At 46.1% G+C, this 26,545-nt stretch overlaps 1 protein-coding gene across 1 annotated transcript in view; it reads right to left on the bottom strand.

The window, feature by feature from the left end:
* The window catches only part of LOC128722929 (chaoptin), a 46,424-nt gene that overhangs the window by 9,199 nt on the left and 10,680 nt on the right, over positions 1–26,545 (bottom strand). Inside the window, exon 2 of the mRNA XM_053816622.1 lies at positions 8,375–8,519. Coding sequence (XP_053672597.1) covers positions 8,375–8,519 — 145 coding nt within the window. The remainder of the gene's footprint in view (positions 1–8,374; positions 8,520–26,545) is intronic.

The raw sequence follows: 26,545 nt of genomic DNA, 5'->3' as shown, positions 1-26,545 counted from the left end.
AAATTGTATACTCACAAAAACCGTCCTTGCAAAAATGTTAATAATGGTAAGATAATTTTGAAGTTTTTCATATATATTGAACCGATTTTGCCAATGACTTCAAGAAACTAGAACTACACCCTTTACCAAGAACTGACTACAAAAAAAATAAATCTGAAATTTGAAGACTACTGAATGACAAGTAATTCCCCAAAATAACCTAAATAACCACGAGTAGCATTCGCTAAATAAGCTATTTCAACAACCTCGATACTCGTCACTAGCTCCCTGTTTCATTCCAACTTGTCATTTTGCAATAAAGACATTTCATATGCATATAACATATCAGCATCGAGACCACCGTTGATCGTACGTTCGTGCCCTTTGCCGATGCTGATTGCAGCATTGTCAATCGTCGGCTGTCCGTTCATATCCTTGCTCCGTTCGCATCGCGACTGCTTCCGGTTCAAACCCGTCACTGCCCGGCTGCGGATGGTTTTGTCTAATTTATCAACTTACCGCAATCGGTCCACCGTACGGTTCGCTTGAGTAAATCAGTTTTAATTCCGGCTGATTCCTCCAGCGCGCACGGCGCCCGGAACAATCTGGTTCCGTGCGCAAAGTGACACCCGACAATCAAACCGACGTTCGCTAAGCTGCCGAACGGCGGATCCGGAATCGGAACGATGCGTCATTTAGGATCGCAAGGGCTTAACCGGTATGCTGTTCGCACTCGCCTCCGGCTGTTGGTGAGCGATATTTCGAGGGTTCCGTGCGACCTATCTCGCTTGCTGCAGCCACACAGGGCGAACAATCCGCTGCTTTGCCACAATTTCCCACCAGAGCCAGTGCCGTCAAGGGTGGGTTTTGGCTTTCCGCTGCCGTCCGTCATCTTTGGCGACCGGCTCGGGCGAGAACGTCGACGTCGTCATCGTTGTCATGGTCGTTTGTCATGGTGCACTTTGCGTTGGAATTTTCATCGGCTTGCGCTCGTGTAATGGAAATGCAGCACCGTTAGCAAATTCCCGACCACGCCACCGAGATGCGGCCCTGCGCCAAAGACGTCCTCGTCGACCGTGCGGCCGTTCCGTGAAGAGCGTCCGGCTCGATAGGCACGGTTGGCATGCAAAAAGCCCTCCGAGGACGGAGGGCTTTGCCGGAGTTGTCGTGCAAGCTAGCGGAAAACAGAGCGTTCCTGTCGAGGTCCTGCCATGGGGTGCGGACATTCTTTAGGCCGGTCTTTTTTTTTTTGCTTCGCGATCCTGGGACAGCATCTCCCGGCGGTGAGTCGGCGAAAAGCGCACCGCAAAAGAGTTCGGAATTGTGTCATATTCCGTGGAGCGCATCCTTGCCTACCGCCCGCATACGTGAGTCGTGTGGAGATCCTTCGCCTTCGCCTTCGCCTTCTTCGGCTACATGCTCACCGGCCGGGGCGCTTCACTGACGCGAAACGGAGGAAAAGCACCGCATAATATATGCCATCATATCTATTCATGGTTTTTATGCAAATTTAAATTGTATTTTAAATCCCCTTTATTTGATATCCTGCGCCCCACGGACGACGGCCGGCCACGATCTGTGGCCAGGCCAAATTGGGCGGCCCCCATCGCCCGGTGGTTCCGGAAGGTTCGCAAGGCCCACTTACGGCCCGCTGAAGATCAGCCACGTTTGATATCCGGGGATGGTTGCGACAGGAGGCTTCGGGCACCTTCGTGACCGGAACCTGGCGGCATAGTTTAAGATGCAGCGGTGTGCCGTGCTACGGCATTCCAGCCAAAAGAACGACGTATGAAATGGCCCCCCAACACAGAGAGCCAACAGGCCGAACGATTTGTCCGGCGATCCGGGTGAATGGCGAATGTCAGGACGAAAAGGCGAACGAGAAAAAGGGCGAACGCCGACCAAACGATCCCTCTTTATCCGTGCGAGCGTGAACGGATTTTGGACGGCCGCCCGGCTAGCTTGCGGCTAGCTTTGTCGCATGCCTTTAAAATATCCCGGTGGAACGATTTGCCGTCCCACGGAAATGGAAAATTGGTGGTTTTGCCTGCACGAGGCTCGACGTTCGATGCTTTTGGGTGTGTCACCAGGGGTGTGCCCTCAAACGGGCAGAATGCGCTCGTAAATTGACAATCGACGAGCGTCAAATTGAAATGGACCGAAATGGGCGCCTTTCGGGAAATCTCGTGACAATGTGTGTGTCTGTGAGAGGATTAGAGAGAGAGAGAGAGAGAGAGAGAGAGCGAAAAGAAAGCAAACTAGTGGGAATGTGCACATGGTTAAGCTTTACGTTACGGTTGTTGCAAAAAAATCGAAAAGAAATTGAAACACACCACGAGATCACTGGGGAGAATGAAGCAACTTTTGGAAGAATTTTCAATTTAAAAAGGCTTCAGTGGAAAAAGGCATCACGATTCAGTGATAGAAAATAGAGTTATGCGAGTATGCAAGCTTATTCGCTCATACCGTCTCTGACGACACAGATCATCTTTAATCATAATTCCAGGATGAGCAGGTAGCTGAATGGAAACTCACTTTGAACGAGAATGCAATGAAAAATGTTCCCCCGAGATTGTAAACGAAACGGTCATGCAAAACGATGTGTTTTAGCTAGAAATATGCTGTAGCTTCAGCATTCGTAGGCTACAATAACGGGAAATATTTAGATTGATTTCCCGAGAACGAAATAGCTGTGCTGCATTGGATTTCCTTTCATCTGCAATCACTTTTACGTGCAATGAACTAACGCTAAATCTCCTACTCACGTCTCCGTGTGTGTTAACAAACGACAGCTCATGATCCGTTCTCAGCTACCATGTAGCTGATTGAATATTGCAAATCCCGTTCCATGCTCGGTGCCTTTTGCGAAACCACGGAACAACGCCTCTACTCCGATTGCATTTCTGCAACGCCCCAATCCAATGCACACCCGAGCAAACGGAAGGCCAACCTTGGCGCTGGGACCTTTAAACCTTTAAAACCACTCCCTTTTTTTACAACCGGGTCATGGAAGCTCTTCGCTGGTACGTACGCTTACATGCAGCTCACTCGATGCAACCGCCCATCAACAACTTCGTCACACAAAGGCCGTGCACTTTGGCGATGCTATCAGGAACTTTTTGACCACCGTGGGGCGTTTGGTTGTGGCTGTGTTTTCTTTTTCACTTCACGGTGCGCTTGTTTGCACTCCACTGTGTCGAGTGTTTCTTGATTTACTCATTTCTTTATTTGTGTTTTTGGGTGTGTGTTTTATTTTTTATTTTTGTTGCTCAGGGCTTTCTCTTTCTACATCCTTTGGCGTTGCTATCTCTTTCTGTCTCTTAAGGCCACGGTTTTTCAGTCTCTCTAAAGAGTTAGCCAACCGTACCCATGCAACCGCTTCGCCACACGCTTCCTTTTTTTTCCATTTCCAACCAAGCAAATCCTGGTACAATTTCGTTTCGATTCACTCGACTGACGCTAACGGCATCGGGACGTTTGCGTTCGGGTGAGATGAAAAATATGAGAAGCAAAAGAAGCCGAACCCAGAGCGTGCAGGAAAAATGCATTCCCTTTTCCAGCTTGCGTCGCGTGAGGATCTACAGCCCTTTTTGCTTCAGCCCTTTGCTTTCTCTTCGCTACTACTTCAGCTCGAGCACAGCCTTAAAACCTCGCCGTCCCCCTAGATGGGTGGGCATTTTCCGAAGGGCACAAAATAAAACGCCCTGCAAAACGACCGGCCCATAACAACGGAAAAAGTTCATCATCCACCCCGCTCCACCGGGGATGTCACGGCCTTTCTCCTCAAACGAAGGACACGGCCAGCCAGCCCGTTCCAAACGCCGGATACCGAGGTCGACTGGTGCAGAAATCAGAGATTGTACATCTTTATTGCTTTACAATTGAAAAGAAACTTCGATTGCCTCGCGGAGATAAGATTTATACGAGGTTTTTCCTTCTTGTTGTGCCCGTGTGTTGGCCCCACGGGATAGGGCCGGGTGCGCCTTTTGTACGGATTGCTGCCATCCTTGCGTGCCGCTCTAGTGGGTTTACATGTTGTGTTCTTGATCACTCGACGTGATTCGTATTAATGCCAACCGAAATAAAAGAGGAGAAACTGCACATACACGGAAGTGAAACCGTTCTCCGGGGCCGTTTGCAACGAGTAGCTGCAGGGCTGCTTACTGTGGCTGCTCCGTTCGACAACGAAAATCCATTTTTCGGTACCTTGTCCAGACGAATCCTTGCGGGACGATGTACGTCTTAGCCTAGGCAGTGCTTTGAGTGCTCATGCAAAGGATGACATTGTTCGCTCGGTAGCGTAAGAGCGTAGTTTTATTTATAAACTCTTCTGACTCTTCTGACATCTCGTGCTGAGCATAAAAGAGGTTTTGTTTGTTAATTTGGTTGAATTTTCTAGCATAGATTTGAAGTCCTTTTATTAACCACGATCTGTAAGCCAGGTTATACGATCTTCTAGCTCCGAATGATGAAAAATGTAATGTTTTATTTCATTTGTTTTTATTTCAATTCGAGTGCTTTTAGTTTCATACATTTTTTTTTACACCACAATCCGAAATGGAAACATTCTGCAACTTCCAAGACATTCGCTTCCTGGAAAGCTTCACGGGTGATTGCATTTTCTCCCTTGCAGAAAATTGCCTTCCGCCCGCAAGACCCGAACCATATGCACCCAAATGTGTTTTCCACCGGGCGCCTCCATTCTTACAGTTTAACCTCCAATCGGCGGCGCATACGGGTTGTGAAGATTGAAAATGCTCCCTCGCTCCAGCGACTGCACTCTAGGCACCCCTTCTTCTCATGATTGCAGCACCCGAAAAACCAGCTCGGCAGCGGCGAGTGGTTCATTTATAGTTTACGATGCATTTACTTTGATTTTTCCGGGCTGCGAACCGAACCCGAAGCCCCGTACGTTGCGGTTTGCTGCGGTGCGGCAATAATGTGTGGGCATGCAGCCACCGAAACGGAAGTAGCTCCATGCAGCTACCGGAAGTGTTTGTGTTCGTGGCGTATGATGTTCGCGGTGAGCATCCACCCGTGCAGCCCCAGGTTTTCGAACCCCACGGGTGTCAGTGTTGGGAGGCGAAAAACAACTGGCTCGGGTCGACCATGCACATGCACACAAAAGCCGTCGGTTGCGGGAGCCGGAATCTTGCATCGGGAAACCCGAACACCGAGTGCATTAAGAATTTGCAAAGCCACAACGGGCGAAGCGCACAAATGGATTGAGTGCATTAGCGGTGCCATATAAGTCATGTACGTTTCCGTGACACTTTGACAAAGCTAGTGACTGGAGCGTCAAGAATAATCACAGCGAGCTCGCGTAAAATGAGTACTTGTCAGCAAAGCGACTCGTGGAAATGGGGGAAAGTTTCGTCGTTAGGCTTTATTTTCAGCGAATTACGGTCGGTTCTTAAGAATGTAACTTAGTGCTCGCATTTGGCGCGTGTTGCATAGTGTCAAACGTCAGCCGTATGTCATACGCAATCACAAACGATAACACTAAAAACTCCCGACCTATTCTATTCGATTGGCTTTCAATTCTACCGGATCAAATCATCATAAAACTTCCTGTTAAACACTTCGATCCTTTTGCCACATTTTAGCTCAACCGACAGCTTCGAATGGGTTGTTTATTCCGAGACAAAACGCATCCACCTCGGGCTCCAATTAATGGAAAAAGACACCGGGAGCACGACAGTTCGGTGGCCTGCTACGGCAAGTCATCCCTCCGGGGGCCCTCAAAGAAGCTGTTGTGAGCGAAAGTTGCTGCATCGGGCTATTAAATCATAAAACTTAATGCAAGAAACGCTGACGCTGCACTTTGCCCGGTCGGTTTCGCACGCCCGTGCAAAACTGCTATCGAACACGACAACGACACAGTGCGGACGCCGATCGTACTTCGGAAGCCAGTCGTTACGAGCGCCAAGGATCACCGAGGACTATCTTGAGAATTACTTGTGTGCACAGTTGTACGCTCCAGAACGCTCGGTCCAATCTTCCTTCGCAAACATTCCGACGCCGTTATTGCTGATGGAAGTGCCTCGACGCCCGGCGGACGTGCGAATGTGGGCGGTTGGGTGGTTCTTTTTTCCATCCCCTCCAATCCGCCGGTCGCAAACGAATGACATTTTCTTGTGATGCAAACACTCACATGCGGGACGGGACGACACGTGAGGCGACGGACCATTCAACACAAAATATTGCTAATCTCTTATGGCATAAAACTTTTCTCCGGCACCGGCGGCCCGTGCCAGAACCGTCGCTGGGAACGAACGAGGGTTTGCGGGCAAATAAATCGTACCGTACGATGGCGCGAAGCTTATGCTGCGTACCGTGTGCGCAAACTATGCGGAGACAACTTAAAAGCTCTCCGCCCATTAAAGCACTATAATCGTGCTGAAATAGTGGCAGTTAACGGTTCTCGTGACGATGCTTCAGGACGTGGCAAAGGCGTGTGCTAAAGGGACGCGTTCTGTGAGGGCATTGTACGGCAAGGGGCAAGTCTGTACATTATATAAATTATACGAGCCACATTCAAATGTGTTCACCGTGCGATGGCACACATACGTTGAGTTAGAATGCGAAAAGTTTAATTACGAAATCGTCCGCCTTTTTTTTCCCCAACCCCAAATGCGAAACGCGCCGGTTGAGTGATTGTTCAAAAACCTCCCACACACACACGCACTCGAACACCAATCAACGGTTGGGAAGTAATTCCTAACAAAATCAATTACTCCTGCCCAACCCACATCAGTTGTGAACGCGAGTGAATGCTTCCTCTCTACGCTGTGTTGTGCGCATAAAAGGTTAGCTTCCGCTTCCGCTATGATTAAATGGAGTACCACGAAAAATTCCCGCAAGGTCGTCAACGGCACGGGGTTTTTTTTTTTTTGCATTCCCTCCTTCAATTTATTGCGGCGCTAATTGATGGTTCGTTGCGGAAAAGGCGAACAAAAACGGCTCACGAGTCAAATATCAAACACACATACACACACGCTCTCGTAGTTCCCCTCGTGCATATACACAAAACCAGAAGCCCTTGAGGACGAGGGCCGAGCACACAAGCACACAGGAGGATGCATTATAAATCATCCGCAAGCAAATAAAGCACATTTCGGCGTTTCATCGTGATTCGGTGGTACAAAATGCCGCTGAAGCTTAATTTAAATTTTACATCCCATTCATAACTCATCATCATGAACCGTCAGCAACCGACGGCTGACGTTTGGGTTGGGCCTGGACTGGCTCGCGGCATATTTGCTTCTTCGGTGGACTACCGAAGTCCTGTCGCAAGGTCGAACACTTCCCGTTTTCCGTTGGCAGCGCGCTTTACGAAAGCTTTCCCCATTGGAATCAAAGCTCCCGGTGTCGCGCTCGCAGGTGAAAGAAAATCATTATAAACTAACGATTGAAATTCTTCAGCTCGCACGTGCACGGCCGTGTACGTGTGCCACCGTGTGGGGATGTACGTGTGAAGGTTGCGGTACTCAGGCCGGTCACCGGACCCGGACCATCGTTCTTTTCCTTCACTCGCTAGGTTCGTTTTTCCCTTTCTCCTTCTGCCTACCTTCGTACATCGTGCACGTAATCGATTCTTCGCCAGGAAAAAAGCTTTAAGGGCTGCTCGTTTTTTTTTCTGCTTCCTTCTCACAGAACCTTGAGTTTCTGCAACGAAGCTTCTGCGTCACCGTTTACCACCGAAGGGATGCTTTGCGGAGCATTTCTCGCTAGCTAGTGAGTGAGTGAGCGTTAAAAACTGGAGCACCGCTTGCCCGGAACCGAGCCGGAACCAAAATGAGGTACTCCAGGAATTGTGGAACCATTTCCGTTCGTTGCCGTGCTGGCGTGCTGCGGCCATCAGCGCACCGGCCCTCATCATCAATCATACCTGTCCCGTGACCGTTTGGTGGGCAGCAATGTACTCTCGTCTAATTTTCCCACACTCCCACAACCACCGGTCGTCTCGGTCGCAGCTGGACCACCTGTGCCCCGGGCGCGCTCATTACAAAGAACGCCTCAACCGAAGCGGTGTGGTGGTGCAATGATTTCCACCGGACAGTGGCCAGTGCGGGTGCGGCAACAAAGCACTGTGGGAAAAAAAGGACGAAATGGCTCGGCACGGACTCGTGTCGTACTTCTGCTTTCAATTATCACCCTGCGACGAGGGATGACGAATGGTCAGCGCACGATGTACTCGTTGGCGCGTTATTTTTTCAATATTTCAGTTCCCACATTTTTTTCCTACTTCGCTTTCCACCAGCACCGGTCGCTTTTACTGCGGTCCCTTATTACGGCACCTGAGAGAGTGCGTGGAAAACGGAAACGGTCCTTCCGGTCGAAGTTTTCGGTCGATGAAACGTGCCGCGGTTTGGGTTACGCGGCTACTACTTACTTGAAGCTCTTTTCCGAAATATCCTGTATTTTGTTATCCACCAGCTTGAGCGACTCCAGCCGCAGCCCTTGGAACGTTTCGTCGTCCACGTTGTGGATGAAGGTGCGTGACATGTCGATGTGCTTTATCGTCCCGTGGAGAAACTCTGCGGAGAAATCGAAACGAAAGCAAGGTTAGCAAGCACTGTGACTGAGGCCCATTCCGAGGGGCGAAATTAATCGCGACACAAAACGGGGTTGCGGGTCGGAAAAACAAACATCAACTAGTTCCGGGTGATAAGCAACCCGGCAAAAGAGGAAAAGGAAGCACGGTTTAGGGATCGCGGGTGTGCGCGAATAAAGCGCCTTTTGTTTCACCGCGCGTAAAGAGAGCACCTTCGAACAGTTCTAAGTTGCTTTTAATTTGTTTACTCGCCAATTCCACGACTGCGTGGGAAAATGACACGGCCGTGCCGAATTCGTTCATTCATTCGTTGCCGAGCGCGAAAGCCAACCAAATAGAAGAAGAACATGAAAAAGCAACGCTGAAGACGATTTGTCATCCCACCCGCGATCGTTGATTATAATTCACTACGCAAACCCGGGGGCAATTTAGCATTATGACGTATTAAATTAAGTTCATAAGCCGGCAAACGAGACGCGGCACGGCTCACCGGCTGGTGGTTCGGAGCTTATCCTGCCAAATGGGGGAAAACCATTCGGCAATGTGTTCGGCCAACATTTGCGAAAAACCTCTTTCGGGCCCATTGAAAAGTCAAAACATGAGAAATCGGTTTTCGGTGTCGTGAAAGTCATTCCCGGCACGCGGTGCAGGGATTTTCCTCACCGTTCACCAGCGGTCTGCTCCTGTTTTAGGCTTTCACTTTTCAAGTGGTTCCTTTCTGTTACCGGCCGGCATGCCGTACTATCATCGTGAGGCACAATAGTTTGCTCCCTTATCGCTATTTTACGAACGAGACGACGGCGAGAAAAAAAACCTACGATAGTCGAGGCATCCTCTCAAGGCTATCACACCACTATCATCATCTGACCGAGCTTTTGTTGGACCGGGTTCGCCGTGGAATCCGGCGCTTGTTCAGGCTGCCGTAACGATTTGAATCTACCTTCATCTCCGGCCATCCGCCTTGCCACGAATTTTCTTCAAAGAAAATCCCCCACACAAGCAGCCCGGTCGATTTTCCCATTATCACCTCCTCAGCGAGTCGAGGACGGAAAGGTCGTCCGGAGCGTTCCCGATCGGAAAGCTGACCCGGCCCCGGGTCGGTTGGGCTTACTCTGTCACAGCTAACGAGCCCCACGAGGACGAACCCGGCTTATCAGACCGGGCGGAAGCCGAATGGGCCATTCTTCGTAAGATTTAATTTTTCATAATCCTTTAAAGGATGACTCAAGTCGTCGGCGCGTCGATCGCTGAACAGCTGGTGCGGTGACGGGAGCGAAACTTCCGGTCGGTGGTCACCCATTGGGTGAAGAATTTGGGGGTGAAAATTAAATTTTCACCTCAGTTGGGCGTTCCGGTCCGCCCGTTCTTTTTGCCCATCTGGTCGTCCGTTTGCCGGTTGGTCGCTGCCGGCAGAAGACGCCGCGTGTCGCGCCGTTCTGATGGCATCGAGTTTCCGCGAAGGGCACGGTTCACTGGGACCGGAAAATACGACGCAGGAGGATGGTGATGGAAAGCTTCACCATTGATAATCCTTCAGCTGTGACTAAGGTAAGTAAATACGTTTTCGCCGACCGTGATTGATGTTTTTCCGCGTTTCGTTTAATTCGGTTGTCTACGGTGCAGTGAGGCGCATTTATTTGAAGCTCAAAACAAGCGCCCATTCCGAGGGCGTTCCGTTCTCGGAACGGCACGAGATCGGATAATGAACACGGCTGTTCACGGAAGTGCTTTAAAGATGTCGTTCGTCCTAAAACGACGGAGCCAGGTTTAAAGAAGTGGCTCATTGGAGGGCAAAGTTTTCAGCACAAGTCCGCAGATTGCTCGTTAAATTGCGCCATTGCACAGTGGGCACTCCCATACAAATACCGGGATAAAAGTCTAGCGCCATTATTTACCGGACAATTTAAATGGAACGTACATATTGGTATTATTGGAAACGATACATTATCAGTTTGGAATAATTTTCTTACATTTTTTTATTATAGTGACGGTCTGACCGTTAAACTGCATGATTCATAATACAAAATACAATACATAATATGAAATTCATTCCATTATGCAATTCTGCTGGACCTATGCTATTCCTCTCTCCTTCAGAGGACTCTTTCGCATTGCTGGTCTTGTTGTTCAACCAGTTTGATTTCTTCGGCCTCCACCTGTCCTGGATTGGAAAATTGAAGGGTATTTAGGATATAGGAAGGTAGGTAATCAGATGACGAAGTCTTGGCCGGAGCAAACCGATGAATTGCTCTTAGATAGCTCACGAATAGGGATCTCCGACAGCTTTAGAACAGCCTCAATTGCGCCCAATTGCGTCTGTATCCAATTGGGTCTGCCATCGTGTGCCATGCAGATATCCCTCGGAGCCCGCATATATTCGTGAGGTAGCATAGGACTGTTAAAAATGGCCAAACGATCTGCATTTTCATTGCCGGGAAATTCGCTTCTTTTAGCTAAATAATCGATGTTATTACTTGGTACTGGAAAAATCCTTTCCAAAAACTCACAAATTCGCACGCAGATCATGTAAAAATTTTGAAATGGGTCACCCGAATTTATATAAAAAAAAACCACGTGACGCACCCTGCTCGCTAATCGAGAGGATTTCAGCGACGGATTTTGAACGCCAAAATCGCCAAATTTGAATTCGCTAGTAACGAGAGAACATGCGTCGAAGAGGTTGCATGTATCAGCTGGATTTCGATTCGAACATCACTTGTCACTCAAGGGTTACCAAATTTAATGGATTTCCCCTCCTAATGTTATCAGTACATATCGCCGATCTTTCTGGCGCATGATAATCAGCATCCTATCTCGTTTACGGTCGTTTGCTATCGATCGGTTTGTTCTGCGCACACTGTAAGGTATTATGGAGCGTCGTATCTTGCCGGTCATAATTCGGTCGCAGCATCTCGCCGGTCATAATAAATTGTCTGGTGGCATACATTAAATCCTTTTATGATACAAAACAAAGTAGCAAACTGTGTGCGAAAAATTTATGTTTCTTTAATCACTGCTCCCCATATTGTTGAGCATCTTTATATCACAAAACTATATGAAAATAGCGGGATGATCAAACACGGTGTCCAACTAGCACGCAGTATTCCATAGTGCAGGCAATGTCCACCTCCTACGCGCGCCTGGTACAAAAAATAGCAGCTTGTCCTTGTTACGCTCACGAGCTGTTCCCGTTATCCGAAACAGTAATCTTTAAGCCCATGGCGCACGTTTTTTATCAGCAGTGCCAAATCTGGCGTCGTTGCGCGTGTTTCTTGCGCACGTCGATATCACAAAATTTCTTTCGATTAGCCACCAATATCGGAACGATTTGAACGCACGCTGCTAATCGGGAGGATTTCGGCGTCGGATTTTGAACGCCAAAAGCGACAAATTTGATATTGTGAGTAACAAGAGATCATGCGTCGAAGAGGTTGCGTGTGCCAGCTGGATTGCCACACCAAATTTAATGGATTTCCCCTCCTAATGTTATCAGTACATATCGTCGATCTTTCTGGCGCATGATAATCAGCATCCCATCTCGTTTGCTCTCGTTTGCTTTCGATCGGTTTGTTCTACGCACACTGTAAGATCTTATTGAGCGTCGTATCTTGCTGGTCATAATTCGGTTATAATATATAGTTTTGTGATAAAAAGATGCTCAATGATATGTTGAGCAGTTTTTTGAATAACAGATATTTATCACAAACAGTTTTCTGCTATGTTTTGTATGAAAAAAGGATTTAATGTATGCAGCCACACAATTTATTATGACCGGCAAAATACTGCGACCGAATTATGACCGGCAAAATACGACGCTCCATAATACCTTACAGTGTGCGTAGAACAAACCCATCGATAGCAAACGAGAGCAAACGAGATGGCATGCTGATTATCATGCGCCAGAAAGAAAGGCGATATGTACTGATAACATTTGGAGGGGAAATCCATTAAATATAGTGTGGTTATCTGGCTGGTGCATGCAACCTCTTCGACGCATGATCTCTTGTTACTCACAATATGAAATTTGTCGCTTTTGGCGATCAAATTCCGTCGTCGAAATTCTCCCGATTAGCAGAAGCGTGAGTCACGTGGGCTTTGTCGTGGCGATTTACCGATAGAATTTTGTGGCATTTTTATGTGCATGAGCCACGCGTGGCGACGCCAGATTTGGCACTGCTGATAAAAAACGTGCGCCATGGGCTTAAAGATGTGCGCTATGGGCGTTACTATTTCGGATAACGGGAGCAGCACGTGAGCGTAACAAGGACAAGCTGCTATTTTTTGTACCAGGCGCGCGTAGGAGGTGGACATTGCTTGCACTATGGAATACTGCGTGCTAGTTGGACACCGTGTTTGATCATCCCGCTATTTTCATATAGTTTTGTGATATAAAGATGCTCAACAATATGGGGAGCAGTGATTAAAGAAACATAAATTTTTCGCACACAGTTTGCTACTTTGTTTTGTATCATAAAAGGATTTAATGTATGCAGCCAGACAATTTATTATGACCGGCAAAATTCTGCGACAGAATTTTGACCGGTAAGATACGACGCTCCATAATACCCTACAGTGTGCCCGATCGATAGCAAACGAGAGCAAACGAGACGGGATGCTGATTATCATGCGCCAGAAAGATCGACGATGTGTACTGATAACATTAGGAGGGGAAATCCATTAATCTTAGTGTGGCAATCCAGCTGGTGCATGCAACCTCTTCGACGCATGATCTCTCGTTACTAGCGAATTCAAATTGGGCGATTTTGGCGTTCAAAATCCGTCGCTGAAATCCTCTCGATTAGCGAGCAGGGTGCGTCACGTGGTTTTTTTTATATAAATTCGGGTGACCCTTTTCAAAATTTTTACATGATCTGCGTGAGAATTCGTGAGTTTTTTGGAAAGGATTTTTCCAGAACCAAGTAATAACATCGATTATTTAACTGAAAGAAGCGAATTTCCTGGCAATGAATCTTTTAGCCAAAAATTAAAGCGTCATTTTTAACAGTCCACCCCCCAAAATAACCCTGTAGCGCGGTTTAGAAAAAAAAAACATTTTCATGTGAGATGGCGCACGGTGGCAGCATATTTTGTTATAAAATCAAAGATACATTATTGTACTACATGCTGTGCTATCCCATTGCTTGAAGACTTATGAAGCTTTATAAAAAATATCATCTTCAGTAAAAAAAAAACATGGTATATGGTATTTTTCGTACATTTATATTTGTTGATGATATGATCTTTAAAAAAATTAAATTCATTTTGTTAAATGACAATAAGAATTGAATAAACTATCCAAAATGGTAAAAATGTTGAGTTTCTGATATTTAGTCAAAGAGAGAAAAAAGATCAAAATCAGCTTAAAAAACTTGAACATTTTTCAATTTTTTCACTCATTTTCGGCATTGGCAGGCTGTTACTCCATGAATGTTGGACTTAAGCCCATCATATTTTAGTGTTACCTAAGTTTAACCCTCTAGTTTCAGAATATAACAACAGTTTAAAAAATCTCTAATTTGTTTTTTGATTTTTATCTTGTTAATTGCCCAACGTACATTGGCCGTAAAAGCTGACTGCGTCACTTTTCACACTATACGTCTTTGTATCTGTGTGTACGAGGGTGTTTTTAAACAACGTTATTTCACCGCTTCTAGCTAATCGCTCGGATGCCTCGAGGGCCAGATGACTAACATTTCCCATCCATAATACAAAGTAGCACCTATTGGTATGCATCACACCGGGCGCAGTATCTTGTCGCTTTTTTTTACGGCGCACGTACAGTTTTCGTCCTCAAGTTCTCCAGGGCCGCAAAAGGCGAGGTCCTTCACTGGCATACCGAAAGCGTGCCAGTTGAATTCCAGACTCGCCATTTGCTGCACGAGGTGGGAAGCATTTCGAACGAATAAAAACCAATGGCAAAAATGTGACAATCAAAGCAAAGAAAAGAACACCAGAGGCTGAAGACTGCTTCTCCGCTGTTCGTTCGATGCGAACCAGCTGTTCGCCCTTTGCTGCAACGACGAGATGCCGAGAATGCATCCTGCTAGAATGCTTTGCGCCCCCTAGAGCCACCGAGACACGGCCACCGAAAGACCAACTCAACGGGATTGGGAGCGAAAACCACAAAAACCGACAAACCGACGCTGCGCTATTCATCTCTTTTATCTCAAGCTGACAGGACACAAACAGGATATCATTTTAGATGTGCGAGCAAAGTTAAGCAAAGTCAACCCGAAACCCAAACCCGGCGAACGTCGGTGAGCATTCGGGCGACGACAAACGTTGGGACCCGCTGTCACCGGGACGCTCGAATGTGGCGTTTCACTTGAACGTGAAAAGTGGATCCGTAGGGTTTTGAGCCAGATACTTTCCCAAATAGCCGTAGGAACAGCTGGCCGAATCTTCTGCAGGGTCTTTGAATCAACAGATTTTAATCCGATTTCTTCCGAGCCTCGATTTTCCCGCTCCCAGCGCTGCCGGCTTCGTGGCAACCGGAAAGGAGTCATTTGCACAATTTAGAGCGAGTCATTCGGTATAATTCCGCTCGCAATAAGTTGAATGTCGGGGGCAATTTTCTCGCAGTGTGGCGATCTCGGAAAGCCGGTGGGTGCTGCTGCTGCTTTGCATAAAGAAAGCAACATTAGCTTGTGTCGGGCGCCGAATTTGGAGCTGGCTATTGTTTCATTATGGTGGTGGAAGCAATTTATGGAATATTAGTAGCGTTATCGTGCAGAGTCGCTTTTAGTATGGCTTGTCAATTAGTTTTACGCAATGGAAGGCAACCGATCAGTGACTTTAAAACATTCTGCATAATACACGTGCTGGATTAGCCGATCAAGTGGGACAGAGGATAACGCTTGGTTTTAGTTTATGTTTATTTGGAAAGCTTACCTCAAAAGCTGAGTTGAACTTTAAACAATCAAAGCGTGCAAATAATTGAAATCATTTCCTGGCCTGCTTGATGGCGTTAAGCTCGAATTTGTCGCAATGTTTAATCTCCATTTCCCGCTACCGAGTGGTGCGCGGAAAATTGTGATTTGTTTTCCCGCCTCATCCCCATTAAACTACCACCTACTGCAGGCGTCGGCAAGCGATAGTGTCACGCAAGAGAGTGCGCATGAATAGTTGCCCAAAAACGACATGTAACAGCAGTTTTACAAGCCTCGTCCTCGGAGCAACCGAAATCACAAAACACCATTAGGCTGAAACGAAACGACGCTTCACCTTCCGGCCGTCGGGACGTCGTCGCGCATTCTGGGAGCCTATTTTCGCTTAATCCTCCGCTGAAACTTCGTAATGAATTAATGTATTCAGCTGGTTCGCCGGCAACGATCCGCGAGGGGACGCGCGCAGGCGCTCACCGGTGGAAGTTACTTTATCTTCAATTAAACTTTTTTTTTCCTTCGCTTGGTACTCAAAATTCAGCCTTCTCGAGCGCCCGCTTGTGCCACGGTTTTTGCAGGAATTCACTCGTGGCAGCGTGGTCGTAAAGTAAAAGTAAGCAGAGCGAGCAAGTGAAGAAAACTTTCGGTGGTACCGCACACTCGCTGCCCCGGTGAGACGAATTCTTGCGGGAATCTACCGGTATGATAAGACCCCGGGAAAACAAGCACCATGCCAGCAAAAGGGACAGCCAAACGCCGGCTCAAGACACTGCGCCGGCTTCATCCTCTCGGACTGGTACACCGTGCACCGTGTGTGTGTGGTTTTGTGCTTGTGCTCCAACAGGAAGCTGGATGTTTGCGGTTTTTTTATGCTTTTTATTCGTGTTTCAACGAGAGAAAAAGAACGAGAAGGTAAGAGAGAGAAAGCGGTTGGATAAGAAAAGGATGGCAGATTGCGCACGGGAGAATCTACCTTGTATAAATTCCCTTTTCATAAAGTTCTCAACCTTGATGGAAATTCAAAAACCCTACGGACACGCGCGTGGCACGGGGGAAACAAAAATATCGCCCCGTGCCGGGGCCGGAAATTTCTTTAACCGGGATCACCGGGGCTTGCTGCTTGCCAGCCAGCGGCACTTTTTGGGTCGGTAGGAAACTTTCCCGGGCGCGCTCACGGGACGGTCACGGGGCATTCCAACCATTTTCCCGCGTGCCCGAGACCGGGCGGGGGAAAATCACGAACCCTATGGGAGGGACCGGTGTCCTGTTGACTTTTCCCGTCGAAGAGAAGATGAGCCAGCTGGAGGGATCGGAACGCCGGAGGTCGCTCGAGGGGCTGGAGCAAATCGATCCGTTTTTAATGTACTTTTCGAAGTGCAATAAAAATGATGAATAATTAAAACCAACCCGGTCCCCCGAGCGAGCTCCTCGTCGATAAGCTGCATCCGGGCTGTACGGGAACTCCAGCTGACGGATGGATCGGATCGGTTGATAAGAAGCAATGGAACAATAAAAAAACACACTTCCTCACTCACACACAAGCACAAAGTAACGCACATTCCAGTGCTCTTTAAAAGCGCGTTTTACAGCTGCATAAACGCAGCTAGTTCGCTCGGGGTGGTGGTTTTGTTTGTGTGAAACTTTCCATTCGCTTAATTGCCACTAATGCTCGATTTGTTACGCTAAGCCGAAGCCCGAAGCGTATCCCGCGAGCGAAACCGGCGCCATGTTATCTGCTCGACGCACGATTTCGAAGGGAAGATTTATGGGCGTCCTCCCGCGCCGAGGACTGCAAGGGCACGCTAGCTGATTTGCGTTCAGCATAACGATTGCTCATGTTCGACAAGGGTTTCCCGACTGCAGTGGGAGCTAGCTCGCTCTCTCTCTCTCTCTGCCCCGATTCGCAAGAATTGCAGCTGCAGAAAACTTTACACCGGGCACCGGGAAGATGTTGAACGAATTAAAGTTATACAGCGAATCACCGGAGAAAGGAATAAAAAATCGGAACGCATGTAAACAGATTTAATTGGCCATTTTTAAACACGGGCACATTTTTATGGAACGTTGCTCGTGTGGCTTTTCATTTTTGTGCTTTGCTGGCACAAATTTAATATCAATAAAGCTTGCTCCATTCTGCTCATTAGGAGCGCCGCCGTAAGCTTTCGCTGGCGAGCTTTGGGATCATTCACTGGCGTAGATTAATTAAAAACATATCGCCATACCGGACAACAGTTTGCCACCGTAAAAGCCACCATCCGTGCCATCGACCATTCAGCGGTTTAGTGTGGCGTGTCTAGTGCGAACCACGAAGGATCCCTCCGCCTAGCACGGTTGTCGGCTGATGGGATCGCCACCGAACGCTGCCATTAGACCGACAAGCTTGTGAAATTAGCCTACAATCGTGCGCTGCTTCCGTAGGCACGGTTCTGGTTTTAGGCAGCGACAGGCGTAGTGCCGGTAAAATGTACATTATTTGCTGTAACATCATGTTTACACGAAAATATCCTTTTCTTTGGCGCCTCGCGAACACCCGGACGCACTTAGCCCGACGGGGACCGGCGAGAGTACGTGAGTCCGTGAAGGTGACGCCGGTAGGTGGGAGTGAAATCTTTCCGGCCCTTTGCGGGCAACCTTTTGGGGGTTTTAATGCCATCCCATCGGTACCGGTATACACCGGTGGTGCACGGAAATCCTCGACGCACGGACGAAACCCCCGAGCCTCGGCATAGTGCTGTTCGCTTTTGGCGGAATTAGCTTTCGCCTTCCGTTAGTTTTCAGGTTTACGACCTGCTGCTTTTTGAGCGCAAATATGTTTACACTTTGTCGTTGCTTGATAAAACTGAACACTGCCGTCTCGGGGTGGCGTGTTTTTCTCCTGGAAGTTCACTTTGCGCGTAAAAAGTAGGAACTTGTTTTAACCAACCCATCAAGGCTTGGTGGGCTTTTTTGTTTCGCTCTAACGCATTGTATAGAGTAGGCCGTTTTATGGCCAACTGAGATGATTCCGGACAGAAAGGCCTGCCTAGTTCACCGCTAGAAGAAACAAGGAGCAAAGATTTGTTGACCCTTAAGATGTTAAGCAGATAAGTACACGACCGGCAGTCCGTAATGTGAGAAGGAAATGAGAAATAACGAGTAGCACTTTTCATAAGTTCACATTACACACGTGGTACATGCGACTCGCGTATCGCAATTGTAAGTGCAAGTTCTTGCTCGCGAGAAATAAATTAATTTATTACGTGCTAAGCAGATATTCAAATGGCTTTAACTACTCCACGCTCGTTCGAGTGCCACGCCATGCTAATAAGAGATCTTATCCGTTTATCGGAGTTTGACAGCGCCTCGGTTCGCTCAGTCCGCTCGGTTCTTCTTATCAGCAAAGTTACAACGCACAGCGCGCAGTCAACGTGCGCGCACTCGAGCAGTCACCGGGGCTGGAGATAGATAAATAACGCCAGCAAAATAAATAAAACTTCCATTCACGCACCACCGTACGATCCATCAGCGTGCCGGCCAGCATCCCGGGGAGCGCACAATCGGAAATCCATTAGCAATTAATTTCCGAATCTCCTAATTCAATTCAGACAAAGGCCTAATCTTTCTTGCTTGATCTCGGCTTCGCTCTCGTTCGCCCAACGACCTGATGCCTTAATCATCCGCCAGTCATCATCCTGGCTGACTGAAGTTGGTCCTTGCCCGACCACCGCGCAGTCAACGGTACAATCACATACTCACGCATACACACGCTGCTCGACCAGCGATCATACCAACTTTGCCACTCATCTTTGTCCGGTGGTGCTATTTCGCTACGCGGTACCGCGTACACGAGGCGGGTGTGTTTTTTTCGTTCTCACTCACCCAAAACGCTTTACGAAACAGCTACTTCTGGCAAAAGCACACAAACAACTCGGAGCTGTTTCGCTCGGTTCGTGCGAAACTGGTGCTACATCTCCTTCCACGAGCTACCTTGCAAGCGCCGTGAGACTGACGGCAGGTTGCCTACAGTCGCAAAACTAAATAAATAAGTAAACAATTCTCTAATCTGATTAGCCGGGTACAAACTTTGGCCGGGCAAAGCGTTCGCCCGTGCGCTCGTGTTTGTGGAATCTTTACGATTTTTCCACGTCGCGCAAGGTGCCAGAGCGGGCCAAGTGACGCGCGTGTGTGTGGGTGGTTTTTTTTTGTCAATCGCTTATTAGGTTGGGGTTTTCCGTGAATCTTTTCTGCTCAGGGGAGGGTTACAGCGTTTGTGATGCTGCGGTGAGGTGGCCTGGATGAACTGGGTGAATCACGCCGAGGAAGCTGCTAATCACACATGGAGTGTGGAGGCTCGCGCCGTAATGCCCCCAGCGAGAGGTTAATCGTGCCGGTGAGAGTGGATGAGTTTATGGATGGATCCCGTGCAGGTTATGGGTGGTGGCTGTTCATCTTAATCGAGTGTCACCGTTGGAGATGGTTTATCGAATGCCGAAGCAACACTGGTGACGTTTACGAGGTCGCGCCGGGAAGTTGCGATGGGCTACAAATTAGCTGATTAGCCGTCACGCCGTCGGGAAAACGTGTGGAAGTAGGCCAATAATAAACAACCTCACTTGACACCGGCGAAAGGTAAACCCCGTTATGTACACAGGCGAAAGCCGTAAATGTGGACAGCTTTTCCAAACAGATCACCAGCACATCGATCGTAAAAATTGGCCCAATCATTTGCCGCTTTTCTTTGCGATGATGACGCAAACCTGGCAACATGAAATTAATAGCACATGAGAGGTTATTTATCGGCTGATGAATCAATATTTTTACAGTTCATCTTTTGCATGAGTCTGTTAAAAAGGTTGTAATTATTGCTACATTAATAGTTATATAATAATTATATTTCAGCTATCCAGAAACCTGCATTATGCAAGTAGTAAAATTAAATGATTATAACGAAATGCTACCACTTATTCGACGTTGAAATGAAAATGATATTGTTCGCTTTTTTATCAAACCATGCTATATCCTTAGTGTGTTGATCAAAATTAGGCGCCATTTGACGAAAAAAAACCTTTTTAATTATATTTGATATAACTTTGAAACATAATCGTAGTGATTAGCTGCTTTGAATGCTTAATAACACAGCACATACGACAGCATGTGCTGTTTCACCGACACGTTGTTAGAACAAAGAGAAAATGCCTACGATGTCACAGAGCTTTCTATCCAATAATCATTTTGATGTTATTTAATCACGCCATTGCCAACCGTGACTGAATGCTTGATTATACCAGCTTTTCCTTTGTCAAATATTGTTACAGCGAATTTTGTGCCGTATTAATACCCATATTCGCGGTCCCCATAGCTCAACTCTGCAGTATTGCCTGAAGAGTTAGAGGTCATTTTCACGCAAAACATGGTTTACGTATAATTTAAAAAAACCAACAGATGGAGATTACCAAGGGTGACCGGAGTCACAGGTCAAATAACATTGATTACAGATGTGGTCGATTTGGCTATTCAAATTCACCCTTGACCTGGGGTTTCATATAAAGGTTCACACATAGGGTACATCGAACACAAAACTTTTCCATTGGTTGTTGAAAATCAATCATGATTGAAATAAATAGCACGGTTAGAAACTCATTTACGCTGCTTTTTGGGCAAATTTATTTTCCTTGTAGGTGCAGATACCAAGGCACATTTTTTCATCAGAAAAAGTAATATTTCTCTAGAATCGCCTCTGGCGGTAGTTTAATTCAATTAGACTTTTTGAGCCATATTTCATTTATCTAGATGTTGAGATGTTGAAATGTTGAGAAAATAACAAAAAACTTTTAAGGAATTTCGAAACAAATTATCGTCATTATCGAGCCTACCACAACATCATTTAACCATAGAGTATGTTGAATGCAGTGAAGCTATAAACAAAGGTGTGGATAACAACGTTGGAAACATCACGGACCTAAGCTATACTGATTTAGCAGCTCGTGAAACATTTCAATCGCGTATCTAACCTTCAACGAGCTACACTCTACAAAAGACTGGGCGCCTCCATCGTTCGATAAAAAATCGCGCAACGAAGTGCACCCTACAAACGACTGGACCCCTCCATCCAACGAGGACATTGCCGTGCTTGTGCAACGATATCGTATCTCTAAAACTTTGAAAATGCGGGATCCAGTTCGCATTCCGTTTGAAGCGTCCCTGATACCCGAAAAGGATGTTGATTCACTTTTACACTGGAGGTGCTACCAGCGACCAAAGTGACACACACCACGCAATGTTACTTTCACTTGGCTCGGTTGAGCCGAAAGTACCTCACCACGAATAACTCGCACGTGCTGAAATATTCAGACCTTAGTTGCATGCTTAATTCAGTGCTGTTCGCCACGCAATCCAGTCCCGCTTTTGCTGGTATGGCCAGTCGCACTGCATTCGACCTGTGCCTGCGGCTGAACGCCACCGGGAACGTTCGTATTGTCACCTCCGAATAGTGTCCTTTTTCCCCCCTGCCAGGTGTCATTTCATGCTCGCCGCGTTCTGGAATCAATTTGCCTAGAAAATGAGCTCCAAGAATAACCACGTCGGCCAGCGGGTCGCGACGCCGACTCGCACGCTCTCCGAATTTGTCACCGTGCACGCTCGGTGGGAACTTTCATAACAAGTCACTGATTTAAAACGCGCCTCGGAACATTTCTATTCCACCCCGAGCTTAATTATCGTGCCGTGATGCAATTATACAATCATGCAAATATGTTTCGTTCGTGCCGTGCTGCTGGTGGCAGGTTTGCTCGTTGGCTGGTGGTGTTAGTTTTAGTAACAGTTCCGTTTGGTATTTACATCCGAAACATTCGCCCTTCAGGCATATATTTCTATGCGCTAGGTTTTTGTTTGGACGCCCAGAGAGAATTTCATTGGAAAGGCATCTGTTTTGATAGTGATGAGATTTGATTAAATTGCAAAAAAAGCTCAATATAATTATTCAATCCAGTCCGATTGATTGGAGAGAAAACTTAATAATTAATTAAATGACAGGCGTATGAATTCGATGGAATTGAATGCCTATGTCATGTCATAGTTTTAGTTAAAAAGTAAAATTTTATCTAGCATTTCTATTATTTCCAAAGATATTTTAAAGAAGCGCTTCAAAGGCTAGATGTCAGTGATTAAAGTTCAATGATGATCAACTCTTGAACACCATTTAAATTTTCTCTTCAACTTTAGAGCAGGTGTATCGTTTGCCATCAAAAGGATGTAAATTTTTTTTATTTTCAAGCTCGTTAGGCAATTTCTAAACAAATATTGATCCGAAGGCGAACTGACTGAGACATATGTTTAATAATCGTTATGCACAAATCATTGCTTCGTTTTTTATGCTTTGTGTTACCTAATGGCATTTCTGCCACGTTGTTCTATAATTAGTGACTAGAGGTTATTTGCAATAATCATCATAATTACTGCCCATGATATCTCGACGGCACTGCAGGCTACATATGACGAGTTACTGCTGCCGCATACATGCACCCGATGGAAAAATGCCGATTTGGTCGATGGTGTGCAAAATAAAGTTCAAATAAAACGACGCAAATTACCGCTTTTGCTCAGTGTTAGTTTTGGCTTTGTTCGCCAATAGGTTTCCCAAGCACTATCGATCGACAAATGTTTGCTTGTTCGGTTGGTCACGTATTGTTTGAATTTGCAGCTTGCACAATTTGTGGCACAGATTTTCAATCGTTTAGCAGCTCCGGTACAAACAGTGCACGTTCTAGGTGACAAAGGGCATTCGGCTTGGTGTGTACAAAGGAACTATGTTTGTAGCTTTGATTTGTAATGGCGGAACGTACCAAACCCACTGGAATAGTATAAATGTATTTGTTACCAGTAGATAATTAACGATATGCTTAAAAAAACAATTCATGCCTTTGGTTTGATTATTTCAGGTGCATTATACATACATTTTGCCTAGCACAATTCTCATTGTCGTTTAAGAATACTACATCACATGGCACGTTATTTAAGAATAATAACAAACTTTGATTGTTATTTATTTTTATTTGAATTGATTTGATTTTTACTTGTTTATTCTAAAGTGCAGTTTAGAATAGAATTTTTTCTGCTTCTCCTTTTTTTACTGTACTCATTTGTACTCATTTTGTAGTTTATAGCTATAGCCGATGACTTTCATTTTAAGTATGTGTTTCTGTGTTGCTAGAACAAAGCGATTGATAGTAAAAGGCTATGATACTTGGATACACATATGAGCAAGTGAGATACCAAGCAATCTCTTTGAAACTTGTTCTTCTGTTATCAATTCCTGGTTTCGGTTGGCAAAATCGACATATAAATCCTAGTGCTCAGTGGCGATTTTACGAGGCCGTACGTATCAGGATAAATTGGAAATGGGGCTTTTCGGGAAGCCAGTGAGTTTTTTTAGGGAGGGTTGTTGCGTAGTATATCAAAAGTTTTTGAGGCTTGAAAGTGTCAGTTTTTCTGCAGGAAAGTAACAGTACAAAATCATATGTTTGCAATGTGAAATATATGATTCAGTTAAATATTGCGAGTCGCATTTCATTGGCGCTTGAGCTCATTAAGAAGCATTTCAAACAAATCAGCTGTTATTTGATTTTAAGATCGATTTTGTCAAAATCTCATTTTGAGTATATATCTTTTTTACGATTTGAGAACTGTTTTCATTTTTTTTTATTTGAGGCGCCGCAAGGACGCGACGATAATAAATGTGAGATCTTACATGATAACTTGGCTGGCCACGAGGACATACGCTCTTAATACTAAGCTAGCCAATGAGCCAGTGTGTGACTGGGTACCAATAGCATTAGCATGCAACATGTAACCACTTTTGTTTCACTGTTGCTCACGTAAAAAACTCTGCTTTACGCCACACCCGCTCGGTGGCTTACGAAAGTGTCGGGAACTCCCGTCGAACAAGTACAACTCAACCATCACAACACTCAGGTTCCGGCCCATCGAATGGTGCCCGCGTTTTCCTTGGGGACGGAAGTCAAAGCACCTTGCGAATGCCGTCATGTGTGCGTTCCGAGTTTGCATGGTCACGCTGCTCAGCTACCGCGGAACGGCTGATAGCGATCATCATTTCCAGTCCAAGCCTTCCGGGAGTCATTCGGGGCGTTATTTATGCACTCCTGGGAAAGTGTGTCACGTTTCTTAGTTGTTTCCGGGCTGGGATGGCTGGCACAGTAAAGATCCCGAGATAGTGCCCATTCGGGCACTGGGTGTACGTGTGTAAGGCTTTTTGTTTCGTTGTAGTTTCCCTTCTTCCGGCTGTGTCATTGATGGCATGTGAATTTTCGTGCGACGATTAGCGCCCATACCGTCTACCTCGTGTGCTCCATGTCTCGGTGCCGCAACACTTGGCGGAATATACAAATTATAGGTGTTACCGTACAGTGGTCAGACCACCGGGTTGCACTTCAAACAGGCTGGTGTTAGATCAAGTTCAAACAGGCTAATGGCACACTTAGTGTGATTAAATATTTGCATACACATCGTCCCACGGGAATGCACTTGCATGCTTAAGCAGCAACGGGTTCAATTGTTTTAAAGGTGTTTCGATAAATTAGCTGCCAGCCTCATACAAAAACATTCACAATAAACAACAACTATAGCGTGCTACGTGGAAGTGGTGCAGCAACAAATTTGGGTAATTTATAAGCTGGTTATGAATATTTGGAAAAGAAATGAAATTCATTCCATTTCAAAGGTAAAAAATCTGAGAGAAATTGTTGTTATTTTCAATTTGCATTTTTAATACATAGTCTAGAAAATACTAGTTAAAAAATTACTGCGAGAACCGCGATAAAACCGAAGGATATTTATGAAAAATAAATAGCTATTTTTTCATATTTTGATTGTTTGATAAATCATTCAATCGCAACACTAAGCATGAGACCAACATTAAAAAAACAACCTGCGTAACTTATCACAGCTAAATTATAATCTCTTGTTGAACCGCCTTATGCTAACATCATTTGCGCCATTGTGCTTTAAATTCCATTTACGCACATCAAGAGTTAGAAACAAGTCCTCAGGCCACATTCAGCTGTGTGTCGCTCAGCCTATGCGCTTAGAATCCTTCTGAAGATCGAGATATGCTGAAAATGACTCGTGGGATGAATATTTCCTCGTAACCGGTTGCCATGAACGAATAAACCGTCGGAACCGCCCGCAGGATACGTGCATCCTTCGCTTTTAACCGGTGCATCGCGTCGCTCAGCACAAACTCTATCCAGGAACTGGCGTTGGAAAATTGGGCCGTAGCAAGACACCGGCTCTTCCGACGGAATGTTTGCCCGTACGTTTCACCAACAGCGCTGCAAAGCATGCATACGTAGCCAAACATAAATAGAGAATCCCGCATCCGACCGTACTGCGTGCACTCCCGCATAGGCGCTTTCTTTGGCAGCTGAAGCGCCTCTGCGGCGATGTGAGAGCGCATCCCGAAACCGGGCGAAGATAAAGAGCGGGAAATTAAAGAAAAATATTTTCGCAAATGAAGGAAGATGATTGTACGACGTAGCGCAGTTCCTGGTGTACGCTCCGCTCCGGCTAATGCAGCAGAATGGTTGGTAGAGTTGTTTGCGCAGAGAAGAGGCTCTGAGAAATCTGAAAGGTGCTCTACCCACGAACTCTATTATTTCAAGGCGGGCTGCTCCTGATTCCTGCTGTACCGCCATCGTCAGAAGCAACTATAACGAGTGTGAACTGTTCAAATTAGTGAGTTACGTGGTCTAGTCGCTAATGAAGGCAAGTATCTGTAAACACGAAGCTGTTTCAATTCTTGACAATTATCATACATTTAAGTATTTGTTTTATGTTTGAGTCAACAAAACAAAATTCCGACAGAAAAAGCATTTAAGAGTGCCTTTAGACGATTTTTGTTAACTCGACAGCTCTGATAGACTTCTTTAGCATTTTTCAAATGCTTGGCTTTGAAGGACGAGCAGCAAATAGTATTTCATTTCCATAGGACGACTATATCGGCCATAGAACTTCCATCTCAGATCGAGGAATTTGAAAAACTCCTTGTAATATCCCTACTTTTGCAATTGTATGTTATCAAGCAATATTTCTTGATTGCACACAGGTCTTTGATGGAAATGATCAACCATCA

The sequence above is a fragment of the Anopheles nili genome, chromosome 3 (assembly GCF_943737925.1).
Source record: "Anopheles nili chromosome 3, idAnoNiliSN_F5_01, whole genome shotgun sequence".
Classification (NCBI taxonomy): Eukaryota; Metazoa; Arthropoda; class Insecta; order Diptera; family Culicidae; genus Anopheles; species Anopheles nili.
The sequence above is the reverse complement of the archived record's forward strand: the minus strand, read 5'-3'. Positions and strand labels throughout refer to the sequence as shown.